Here is a 13,105-nt window from a genome sequence, read left to right as displayed (position 1 = left end):
CAACCTGTCCCAATACACAAAACACATAAAATCATCCAGCATCCCATTCATCCATTCATTATACCTCAACATAGTTCCTCTCATGGTGGAGCATCCACACACCAATTAATCTAAATTAACACAATTACAGTCCCAAAATACATGGTTAAGATTTAAAGTCACTGTCTTACAACGTTACATGATACAATTGCATGGAAACATATACCATAATTCCATTAGTTTCATTTACATCAAACAAAAGATAAGCTCGTTCTTAAGTTACAAGGCCATGAATACTAACTTAGTTACATCCCCACAACTATGAATATATATAAAACGGTCAAAATACAAAATAGCAAACAACCTTCTAACAACTTTCAAGCTTGAGGTGGATTGTCGTCCACCGGTTCATTTCCAAGACCTGAAAAAAATAATATAAATAGTAGGGTGAGCATAAAGCTCAGTAGGTGACACTTAAGACATAATTCTTGTGTCCTTGTGAATCTAAACAAAGCATAGGCCAATGGGAAATAGGGATCATGCAATATAGGGAATTAAAACAATATGCACGTCAATTCCAATTATAAACCATGCAGTGCAATGAAATGCAATGCATGCTAATGTCACTCCCCATTTTCATTCACAAAACCATCACTTTCAAATGTTAATACAGCCCGCCCTTTGGTAACCCCGCCGCGACACGAGAGGAGGATTGGCTATCGTCCCTAGACCTTTGGTAACCCCGCAGCGTCATCGAGGGGCCCGAATAGCTCAACCACGCTAGGGCGACTCCCTAGTCCCCTCTAGGCTATATTAACCTCCGGCCCGTTGGTAACCCCGCAGCGACCAGGTTTATCAAAACTATTTGACAAAACTCTTCTCCCAAAATTTTCCCCATTTTCATTTCAAGACAAATTCTCCCATTTCATGCATCCCAATGACATGTGCATGGATGTACATATAATCTCAATATTATGACAATGGGAAATTTGGCACAATCTAAATAAACATGTTCTCATTTGTCATTTTCAGCATGTTAACACATAGTGGGCATGATAAAGCAACATCTAAACATATTTTACACATGAAACAAGTCATAATCAAGCTCTTGAAAATTCTCTAGACATCATTCATACAATCATAGATACAATTAACTCCCAATTAAACATGTTTGACACAACAAGGAGGTGTAATTCACAATAGAACAAGAAAGGAGTGGATTAAGATGCCCCTATCTCAAAATGAGCAAAATCCCTAGAAATGGGTTCTTAAATTCGAGCTCCCAAAGAGGACCAAAAGCTGGAATTTCTGGTACTAGCACGTAGAGCTCGTCGTGCTTGTCGTTTTGCCTCAAACGGCTGTCAAATCTACCAAGGATTGAGAGAGCAATCAAGATTTGAAGTTGTAAAAGAAAAAAGAAAAAAGAAAATAAAGAGGAACAGAGAGGCTGTGGGAGAGAAGAAAACAGAGAACAAGAAAAAACGAAAAAAAAAAAAGGTGGGACCCACAGCTTTTGTAAAGTGGTCATAAGACCACATTTTTTGTTATGACCACATTTTTTTTTTCCCACCTTTTTTTTTTCTTTTTTATTTTTTTTTTTATTTTTTTTTTTCTTTATAACTTACAGATATTACAATTTGACTAACTATCCATGACCACAAGGCACCTCCAAGGCGTCGCATTCGGCCTAGTTAGTTCAACCATACTCTCCTCAAGATTACACTAACAACACGGACCACTAGGCACCTCCTAGGCATCTGGTTTTTCGCAAACTTCTTTAAAAAAATATTTTTCCCAAGAACAAATTCATTTATCTTAAAACATTTTTCCCCCTATTTCTTCCCTAATGGATGCATGAATGCTTTATGTTTCATTTCATCAATTCAACTATAATGTTTCCACATACCTTTTCAAATAAATTAATAAATTACTAAAAATACAGAACTCATATTCTCATCCCACATTTTGATAGCAATTTAAATATACAATTCACAAATTTATTTCCATAATTATAACATAAATTTTCATATCAATTGAAATCATGAAAACAAACCAACACTAAGCATGCTTCTTTACAAGTTAAAAATCATCATACTAATAAGTCCAATTAATACATAACACACATTTATCACCATCAATACAAATAACCCTAACAAACATAATCACAAAAATTAAAATTAAACATGCTTCAAGTCAAATTAAAGGTGAAAATTCACAAGAAATCCAAGAAATAGTGGATTAGAGCACCCTTATTTCAATGGAAGTGAAAACCCCCAAAATCCCCAAATCCAAGCCCTAATTTTGTAATCCCTAGGCTTGGCCAAATGGTGATTGGCTCTTATCAAATTGACGGTCTCGACGAGCTCTCCAACTTTGCTTCACAAAGTTTTACCAAATTCCAAAGGAGTAAAGCTAGATCAAGCCTTGAAATTGCAAAAAGAAAAAAAGAAAGGAAACTGCCGAGGGTACGAACGATGCAGCAGATAGAGAGAAGCCAATGGGTCTGCGTAATGGCCTTTTGTTATGTTCTTAATATATTGGTGGGGCCCACTTACTTTTTAAAATAAAAGAATTATTTTATAACTTTAATATATATGTATATGTATATATATATATATATATGTAATTATAACTATTACAATCTATTGAAAACCCTAGATTGAGGAACAAAGAATCTTCCCTCTCTTAAAAAAGGGTTGTCTCTCTGCCATATAACAACTCCATATTTATAACCAATATAGGAGACCAATGTAGTATAGTAAGTAGAATGCTTTTAGAAATTTTATTTCAGTATATATTCATGATAATGAGTACATGATTTTAATTTACCATATATATATGCTGCAACATTTTTTTTCGCCAAGATTATTCATACATCATTTCATACCTTTTTTTGGGTCAAACAGCAGAGGACATGGGGATGGCAATCAACTCCAAATCATATTTTCTCTTAGAACTTATTCCAAATATCTCTGTCATGTTGAGTTCTTCTGATTTGATTCCATTAGGGAGTCTCCAATCAAAATGATAGAGCAGCCGAGCAAGTGCAAGTTCAATGCTTGCCATAGCAAATGATATACCGGGACACATCCTCCTACCTGCACCAAATGGGATGTATTCAAAGTTAGTCCCCTTGAAACTAATGGGAGAATCAAGGAATCTCTCTGGTTGAAAGCAATCTGCGTCGACCCAATGTTTTGGATCTCTATTTATCGCCCACATGTTGATCAACACTTTGGTTTTAGCCGGTATCTCATATCCATGAATTTCACATATTTCTCTTGATTCTCTTGGTAACAAGGGAGTGGGAGGGTGTAACCTTAGAGTTTCTTTCACAATCAATTTCAAATAATTTAGTTCTTGAACATCTGCTTCGTCAATATTGCTCTTTCCTGTAAATGCCTCTCGGACCTCAGCTTGTGCCTTCTCCATTACTCTTGGGTTCTTTAGTAATTCGGACATAGCCCATTCTATGGTTGTTGCAGAAGTCTCACTTCCTGCTCCAAAAATGTCCTGAAATGAATAAATAAATCATATATATATTGAGCTACCATTAAATAAAATATATACATAAAGCATTGCAAATTAAATTCTATGAAGACATACCAATATGATAGCTTTGATGTTGTCAGTTGTGAGAGAGAAGTTGAGGTCCGAGGTCTCCTCAAATTTTAGAAGCACATCAACTAGATCTTCCATGGCAGATACATCATTGTTTTTCCTTTTGGCTTTGTGGTCGCTAACAATGGAATCTAGAATCTTGTCCATTTGTCGGTGCATTCTCTCCAGCGCAGGTTTTGTCCCACTAATGAAATGAACAATTTTAAGTGAAGGGAATATATCATGCAATGCAAAACCTCCTGCGAGTTTATTCAAGTCGCGCAGCATTTGTGTGAAGAGGCTAGCATCTTTGCAAGTCATACCAAATGCAGCCATGGAAATGATGGTATTGGACCATGAGAATATCTTCTCACTGAAATTGATGGGAATTAGGCCCTGTGAAGAAGATGATGAAATGAGTTGTATAAGATACTCTACTTCTTGTTGTCTCATGGGTTGGAATGAGTGGACGCGCTTGACGCTTAGGAGTTCAGTGACACAAATCTTGCGTACTTGTCTCCAGTAGTCACTATAAGGACAGAAGACCATGCTTGAGCCATTATATGACATGATGTCAACAGCAAGAGTTTGAGGCCTTTGTGCGTAGCTGATTTCATGCTGCTTCAACACCTCTTTGGCTACTTGTGGTGAGGAAATGACTACAGCTGAAATCTCGCCGAGCTGGAGGTGCATTATGGGCCCATATTTGTTGGCCAAGTCCCTCAAAACATGGTGCAGTAAGGGACTAACCATCTTGTGCAAGTTACCGATAAGTGGTAGCTTCCATGGACCTGGTGGCTGCAGCTTCTGTGAGCGTTTACATCTCTTCCAATGTTTCAGAATCAATAAAAAGGAAGCAATGAAAGTTATGAAAAGCTGGAGTATCATATTTGGTTGCTCAACTGCACCAAAGCAAAGGTGGTGTATATATATATATATATATATGGTACTAAACCTTGTTTAATGGAGTTGAATGCTAAAACTTTATGAGGCTAGATGGTTTTTATGGTAGAAGTGAAACTGAGTAGTGCCTGATGATATTTAAGGGAAAGGCAAAATAAGAAGTAAAACAAATTCGTTTACCTCATTTTTCAGTTTTCACCAGGATGACATTTTTTCTTCTGTGCTTGCTTCCATTAAATATCAGTAATTGGGTTACAGTGGCTTGACTTTCGCTCTGCCACGTTTAATTATGATTATCACTTGGGTCTTGCTTTAATACACACTTTTGACTTTAGTGTTTGAGTGAATGAGTCTTCATTATTGACTACGCCTGAATTTGTTCGGGGATCATTATCATTATCACTTGGGTCTTTCTTTAATATACACTTTTGACTTTGGGATTTGAGTGAATGAGTCTTCAGTATTGAATATAGGGTGTACACGATTTGGTTTAAATCGAATTGGAAGTGTTTTGGAACCAAATCATTTATAACGGTTTCATTATTTTTAAACTCAGACCGAATCATAATGCTTATGAAACCAAATCAAACCAAATCATAAAAAATCAATTTGGTTCGGTTTGTCGGTTTAAGTTAATTTCTTTTTTATTTTATTTTTTTGAAAACAAAATGTCTTATTTTTTCCTGTATATAATACATCAACAGGAACCGACAATGACCAGATGACAATCACATATGCATTGTCTATAATATCAGGCACCTGTGGAAGAAACAAACAGATAGTGACTAGATGATAACACAGCATTCCCTATTTACCATTTACGAGGTATTGGGAAAAGGAAAAAAAAAAAAAAAAAAAAAATTAACTCAAAATTTCAAAAAACAAGAGAGATCAAGTACGGAATAACAAATGTTTGAAGTCCCCTACTATCACAATTATTTTTTGCCATGGCTAAAAGTATATAGACTTAGTTAAATAACAAATGTTTGAAGTCCCCTGCTATCACAATTATTTTTTGCCATGGCTAAAAATATATAAACTTAGTTAACTAATCACTATGAAGTTGAAATATATATATATATATATATATATATATATATATATATATATATAAAATATAAGTTATATAACGGTTCATAATTTACTATTTCATAATTTTGGGCCCAAGACCGGACCAAACCGCTATACGACTAGCCCAAACTGTCCAATTTAGTCCGGTCCAGTTTTTTGGTTTACCGAATCTTTTGAACGAATAATGCTTGCCGTAGGCTGCATAAGAAGGAACTTCCTTCTTATGTTGAGGTGGCCTAATAAAACTTCAACATGTGTTAAAAATTTTAAGACAAAAGAAAATAATGACTGCAGATAATAAAAACCCATTACTCTCTCACACCAACTAGTATCCCCTAACTCTCTCACACCAACTCTCCTTGCGTTAATAGAAAAAGAAAAGAATTGTCCCTCTCCTACTGTAAATATACATCTACACACATATCTATATATGTGTGTATATATATATTTTTTCTGTGTATTGATTCTTCTCTTAAATTAAGATCATTGTTTAAAATAGTGAGATCATATTTAACTCACTAATTGCTGGTTGATATATATACATGTATACATTATACCTATTTCAAAATACAGAGTTGTTTGAAAGCAAAAATAGGGCAAATTGATTGCATAAGGATCTCGAAGAGGAGGCTGTGGTGGTCGGGAAGTGATGAAGTGAAATTTTGGAAATTGTCCGGTTCTTCTATGTATTCAAGAGGAATGGGGTTAATCAGATCAAGGTCCCAAGGGTACATTCGTCCTTTAATTTTGATGGCAAGAAGTCTCTAAATTTGATCTCACTTTTTTTTTTTTTTTTTTTTTGATAAGTAAATTTGATCTCACTATTTTAAACAATGATCTTAATTTAAGAGAAGATTCAACACACACAAGATATATATATACACATACAAATATAGATATGTGTAGAAGTATATTTATAATAGGAGAGGGATACTTTTCTTTTTCTATTAACGCAAGGAGAGTTGATCTGACAGAGTAAGGGGATAGGTTTTTATTATCTACAATCATTCTTTTCTTTTGTCTTAAATTTTTTAACAAATGTTGAAATTTAATTGGGCCACCTCAATATAAGAAGGAAGTTCCTTCTTATATGGCCTAAGGCAAGCATTGTTCTTTTTGAAAACCCCTAATTGAATAGGCTTGAATTTGTTCGAGGCACAAGGTGGGTTCAATATAATTTGTGGCTTTAGACGAAAAAAATAAAATAAAATAATTTTTAATAAAATCTATTCATTATTTATGTTAGTAAATATGTTTATTAGTTGTTTTGTAATTTTTAATTTAGCACTAAGATATTTTTAATCTTTAATTTCATTAATAGTTAATTTGGCTTGTACTTTTTAATAGACACATTCTACAATATAAATAAAAATGATAACAACTCACAAGCAAAGTATATAATCTTATGGTAACAAAAATTAATAAAACTATAAAATAATTTAAGTTATTGAACAATAGAAATTGATTTCGAAGAATTTGGTCCAATGTTTCAACAAATTATTTAATATAATAAAAATAAATTCAAAATCTTCTAACGGAGTGGGATAGTAAAACCGTAAATTGTAACAAGTACCAAATGGAGAAGAGGAAAAAATATATATTAAAATGAGAAAGGAGGATATGTGAGGAATAAGAAGGGAAAAAAAGAACAAGATAAAAGTTAATAAGGTCTTTGAAAAATATAGAAAGTTTCACCAATTTCTACAGGAGAAATATATATATATATATATATATATATATATATATATATATATAAATGCATGATGTAATGAGGATGAGAGAGAGAAAATATGTACTGTTTTCTCTTTTACAAAAGAAAGAAAAAAAAGAAAAAAGAACAAAAAAAGTGATATAAGGATAAAAATAATTTTTCAGTTAAGAACTATTAAGGTTTAATAATATAACAAAAGAAAAAATTTAGGTACCATATAATATACAAAGAATTTTTTTTTTTTTTTCTCTTTAGACCCTACAAAAAAAAAATGTGGAAAATGATAGAAATCTTTTAGGCCCAAAAATGGTAAAAAAGGATAGACACAATTTTAACATTTTGCTGAACAATTATGTAATCAAAGCTCTCATATGTTGAATATTACACAGCCTAAGGGTGTGTTTGAATGGGTTGATTTGGAGGCATAGGGAGAGAAAAGAAATGAAAAGAAATGATATGATGTGAGTATGTTTGGCTGGGTTAAGTGGAGAGAAAAGAGACAATAGAGAGAAGATAGCATAGTGAAGTAAGTGGTATTAAGTAAGTGGTATTTTGATAATATCCAAAATAGCCTTCACAAATCAATATACAAAAAAGTTATTTCATTCAAGTCCCAATTATTATAAAAGGATAGGACATAAATTTGGTCACTATTCTTTCTTTTCTTTTCTCTCATCTCTTATCCAAATAAAAATAATTATCCTTTCTTGTTCTCTTCTCTCCTCTATCTTATCCAAATAAGAATAATTATCATTCTTTTCTCCCATATCTTTCAAAACATGAATATAAATTATTACTATAATTTCATTTCATTTCTTTTCTCTCTTAACTAATACGTATATTTTTTCTTTTCTTTTCTCTCCTATGTATCCAAAGTGTCACGCCCTGCCTATGAAAGTTACGCCACGCAGGCGTTGAGTAGGACGTTGCACGGCGATTGCATGGCATGGGAGTTTCTAGAGTCTTCCGGAGTAGTCTAGAGTTGTGTGGAAGATTCTAGATATGTGTAGAAATGTGTAGAAGTGTGTGGAAGGTTTTAGAGTTCTCCAGAATTGTGTGATGTAGTATGGAGAGTTTTAAAATGTTGTAGATATGTATGGAAGTGTGAAGAAGGTGGGAAAAGATTCTAGAGAATCGATCTCCACCGTCGGTTAGAATGCATCTTAGCAGTCCATTAGCGATGGGATGCCTATAAATAGGAGAATGACTTCACTTTGTAGCCATCAAGCCCTAGAGTGAGTCTTGAGAACTTTGTAGAGAGTTTGAGAGCTAACCTTGTACAAAGTATTCTTTGAAGTAATAGAAGTGTTCTTTCCTTGTCAATTTAAATACCTTAGTGTGTATGAGTGTGCAAGCCAAGTGAAGAGAGGGCAAAAGTCACTACAATACTAGTAAGCGCACGAGGGGAGTTCGTTGGCTAAGGTGGGTACGAGAGTTAGGCTGATCAAGCACTTGCTAGAGTTAAAGTAACGTCTTGGTGTCGCACGGAAGTAGCTAGAGTGGTGCTGAAACTCTAAGTCCGTAACAAAAGGCACCCTAAAGTTTTGAGGTTATAATTGGAATAGCGGTTTTCGTGTGGCTATTAAACCCAATAGGGGTAACATTAAATTTATTCGATGTGATTAGGAGTTTCTTTGTTATAGTAGTATTTGATATCACTATTCCTTATACGCGAAAGAAGTTCTACAATACTTCGAAGTACAATATCCTGAGATCTTTCAAGAGTCATACAATAACTGAGATTCAATTCTTTATTTGATTGTATCCCCTATATCTGACCCGTAATGCAATTTTAGGCATGTGATGGATCCTACCTATGCCTTATTCCCTTTTGCCAAAACCAATGGCATCTTTCAATGAAATTCAAAATCTAATAATTTTTTGATTTTTCACACTCAAACAGTACATCTACATAGACTACATGCACATCGGATTCAAGATAACTTTCAATAAGGTTCACAGTTCTATATATACATATGCAAGTCAATGATTTTTGTTTGCATTAAAGTAGTCATGTGATGATTCAATTAAATATTTAAGTTATGACTTTTGTTAAATATGTTTGATATTATACATATATTTATATATATTTACTTTAAATTTGCCACTTGCACTTCGCACGTGGGGAGAAAAGTGCATGCTACCAACAAATTGAGATTGCATAGTCATCGATGATGAAATCTTTTTGAGATCCGAAATTTGGTCAAAAGAACTCCATCGTGTTAAGAAAGAGAGAAAAAAATATAGTATATATATATAATAAAAAAAAATGATATGATTGCATCACAAGTTTTGAAATCTTTGCCAACTTCACAAGTTGGGATTTTGAAAAGAAAGTGAAATTTTATTGGTTAAAAGTATCTCATTTTATGATATCAGATATCCATAAAATCCGTATGGCAATTAACCTTTCAAAAAAATAAATAAATAAATGATTGCAACAAATTTTGGAAATTCAGGGTGATGCTTTAGAGGTTATTCATTGTATAATATTAATAATAAATAAATAAAAGAGCATGGAAATAATAATAATAATAATACTAATAAATAAAAAACCAAGGCAGATGTAATTATCAACTTCGTCTGCTTAAGGCATCTCGACATTGAACTATATTTGCTTGACCAACACCACCATCTCCAGCACTAAACAAGTACTACAAAAAACAATTGCTAAAGTCTTGAGAATGATACTATATATGCAATACAAATAACTTTCAAACGCTACGATAAACAAGATTAAATGGAATACATGGGTTGCTAATTAATCTCCAGATACATAACACCAATAATTCTATTTGCTGAACCACATGTGCCGATACCGAAGAGAACCCTCAACTAACAAACTATTGTAACAGATGTTTTCCCTCTGTTCGAAACTTCTTTTTTTTTTTTTGATAATCGTGGGTGTGCGAGCCAGCTTGCGCGCACCTTGAGATGCCACAATATACACATTCACTGTCCCCTCTTTGAATATATGGAGGAATCAGTATCAGTCAAACAGAAGGTTTATTGCCACAGGCAAGTCTAGTTCAGGTTCGGATTCAGAAAGGGGGGCAAAAAAGCAGTCAACCATATCTTTAGTTGCTTCTCCTAAACTTGGGAGGATCCCACTGCAAATTTAAATTTAGATACACATTCTAACTTTTCCGGAAAATCAATACAGAAAATTCAAAAACAGTGTACTGAACAGAATTCTAAGGATACCTTTGGTGCAAAGTCCTTGTCAACTAATCTTGCCCGAACACCCTATAGAAATTGATGAAAACAAGAGTAAGCCCAAGGGAGTTATTTGTAAAAATGTTTCTATATAAGGACATCAGAAAGCCCATACCTCGCAGAAGTCATTAGACACGTTTTTGGAGATCCAATTCAGAGACATACGATATTCACGAGCAAAAGAAGCGTTTTGCTCAACAAATTAAGGAAATGACATCTGATTATTTAATATATATATATATATACACACACTTCAACAAAACCTTTTTCCAAACTATTTGACGATAGACTATATAAATCCTATATTTTTATTCTGCTCAAGGTCATAAATCCTATATTTTTATTCTGCTCAAGGTCATAATCTCCGCCAAACCACATGTTATCATATCCTCCCTGCTAACTTCATCCACATTAACCTTGGTATTCCATTTTTCCTAGTGCTACCATCAATGTGAACTATGAGTTAAAATTACAAGTTACCAATAAAAGATGAACTAGAGAATTGCACAATATTTATGTGACAAATGCATCAAAAATATGAAACTATTATTTCAGTGATAAATTATATAAACTTCTCACAAATAGAATGCAGAAACAATTATTTCAGCCTCCCCAATCGCCTCCATCTCAAAATTTATAGGCCCATGGATGATGGGCCACCAGAAAAAATATATATATATATATATTTAGGGCAAATCAATTCAGCCTCCCCAATCGCCTCCATCTCTATTCTCGTTCTCAACTCTGAACTTGCCTTATCCCTCTTTCTGCAACTGCAAACTACAAAATCTACAAGAATCAGAAGTTCGAAACCTGCCTCCATCTCTATTCTCGCTCTCAACTCTGAACTTGCCCTCTCTCTCTCTCTCTGCAACTGCAAACCACAAAATCTACAAGAATCAGAAGTTGAAAACCTATTACCTATATCAAAACCCATATCGGCATATCATTTCAGATTGTTCAAAAAATCAAAACCCATATCTTTCAGTTTCCATCGCCCGCTGTTCCAGTTCGCAAGCTTCAGCCGCTGTCTCTCAACTCTCAAGCTTGCCCCCGCCTCTCTCTCTCTGCAACTGCTAACTTGTATGTATGGGTTTTGTTTTTATTTTTTTCTATCGTTTATACTGGGGCTAAGTTATTTGCCTGTAACAGGGTTTGTTGGACTTAATTATTGGGCTTGCATTGGTTTGGATTGTCATCCTTTTGTTTGGCCCAAGTCCCTATATAATTACTGTATTAATGGGAAAGTGTTAATTATGACAAAAATTGGGCAATTACAAAAAAGCCTCGCCTCGCCTCGTAGCACCAGTTCGTTTGGCGGAGCAAAGAAGACTGTGAGCCGCAACCAAGTGTGGGCTTAGAGAGAGAGAGCGATAATGCAGAGATTGAAAGTATTGTTACCAGTGAAGCGTTCGTTGCATAGATATGAATTTCTCTCTCATCACAGAACCTTATCTTCTCTACCCAACTACGCCCAACACGATGATCTTCAAGACCAGGCAAGTTTATCTGAACACTCTCTCTCTATATATATGTATTTGTGTGTGTGCGCATTTGAATTGGTCAATATTTTGAAACCCATTTAGCTCGTTCTCAAATTTGTTTGTATCCATGTTGGTCTTTGAAGAAAGCCATATCGTCTTTCTATGTCCAAGAAATGTTCTTTATTCTATCTGTAAATTCAGGTTTTAGTTGAGGGAAGAGTTAAATCAAGAGCAGCTATACTCAACAGACCATCTACACTAAATGCTCTCACTAATCCCATGGTGTGTCCTCTGTCCTCCAATTTTCTCCCTTTTTATTTTGTGGGTTTTTCCAATAATGTCCTTTAGTTCGTAGCCATATCTAAATTTTGTAAAACTTTGTTTTCCATTCCAGATTGGTAGGTTGAAAAGACTGTATGAATCATGGGAAGAAAACATAGATATTGGGTTTGTCATTATGAAGGTAATATATTTTTGTGCACCTTTTTCCCCAACTGTTGGAAGTCCAGGTTTTTTAGGAATCGTAAGTTACTTTTGATTTCATCTTTGAAGGGTAGCGGCAAGGCATTCTGTTCTGGTGCTGATGTTGTTGCCCTCTATCAGTTGCTTAATGAAGGTGGATCGCCCTCTTTTGTGTGTGTGTGTGTTTTCGGAGTCCAGCATTTGAATTCTTTCGGATTAAGGTATCATCTTAACTAAGGTTGATTTTGGGTACATTTTCTATTGCAATAGATTTCTGTGCTTCCTTTTATTTGCTTTGGAAACAACTTGAGAAATATTAGTATAAAAACTTGATTGATTTCATTACTAGTGTATATCAGATCATTTCACAAGGAACAATTTTACATAGTTCCTGCTCACTGAGTAAAACTACTAGTTCTAATGTACATACTTGACTAATATTTATGGTAGAGGTGTGGGACTATGTAAAATTGTTCCGTTATGGAATACACTGCATACCTTGGTGGAGAGGATATTATTAAATAGAACTAGTGATAGATTTGATGATTAATTAGCGTTGGATTTTATTTGATTGCTATTTCTTGAATATTAAGGTGTAAAACTTGAAATGGCCTTCGATTTTTGGCACCCCCCCTTTCCCCTCCAAAATTTTAAAATCTTCCATTTGTTACAAGGGGTG

At 34.2% G+C, this 13,105-nt stretch overlaps 1 protein-coding gene across 1 annotated transcript; it reads right to left on the bottom strand.

Annotated features, from left to right (window-relative positions):
* Window positions 1–2,842: 2,842 nt before the first annotated feature.
* LOC132305525 (premnaspirodiene oxygenase-like) lies at window positions 2,843–10,643 on the bottom strand. The gene is made up of 5 exons (XM_059803158.1): window positions 10,596–10,643; window positions 10,469–10,510; window positions 5,179–5,241; window positions 3,586–4,404; window positions 2,843–3,492 (listed from the first exon to the last, which is right to left on the bottom strand). Exons 1-5 carry the CDS (start codon window positions 10,641–10,643, stop codon window positions 2,878–2,880), a joined length of 1,587 nt encoding a protein of 528 aa, XP_059659141.1. The 3' UTR covers window positions 2,843–2,877.
* Window positions 10,644–13,105: the final 2,462 nt, after the last annotated feature.

This window comes from Cornus florida, unplaced genomic scaffold (assembly GCF_030987335.1).
Source record: "Cornus florida cultivar Cherokee Brave unplaced genomic scaffold, ASM3098733v1 CherokeeBrave_3.0.0_Hap2_Chr04, whole genome shotgun sequence".
Classification (NCBI taxonomy): domain Eukaryota; kingdom Viridiplantae; phylum Streptophyta; class Magnoliopsida; order Cornales; family Cornaceae; genus Cornus; species Cornus florida.
Note: the sequence above shows the minus strand (reverse complement) of the source record. Positions and strands in the feature narration are given on the sequence as shown.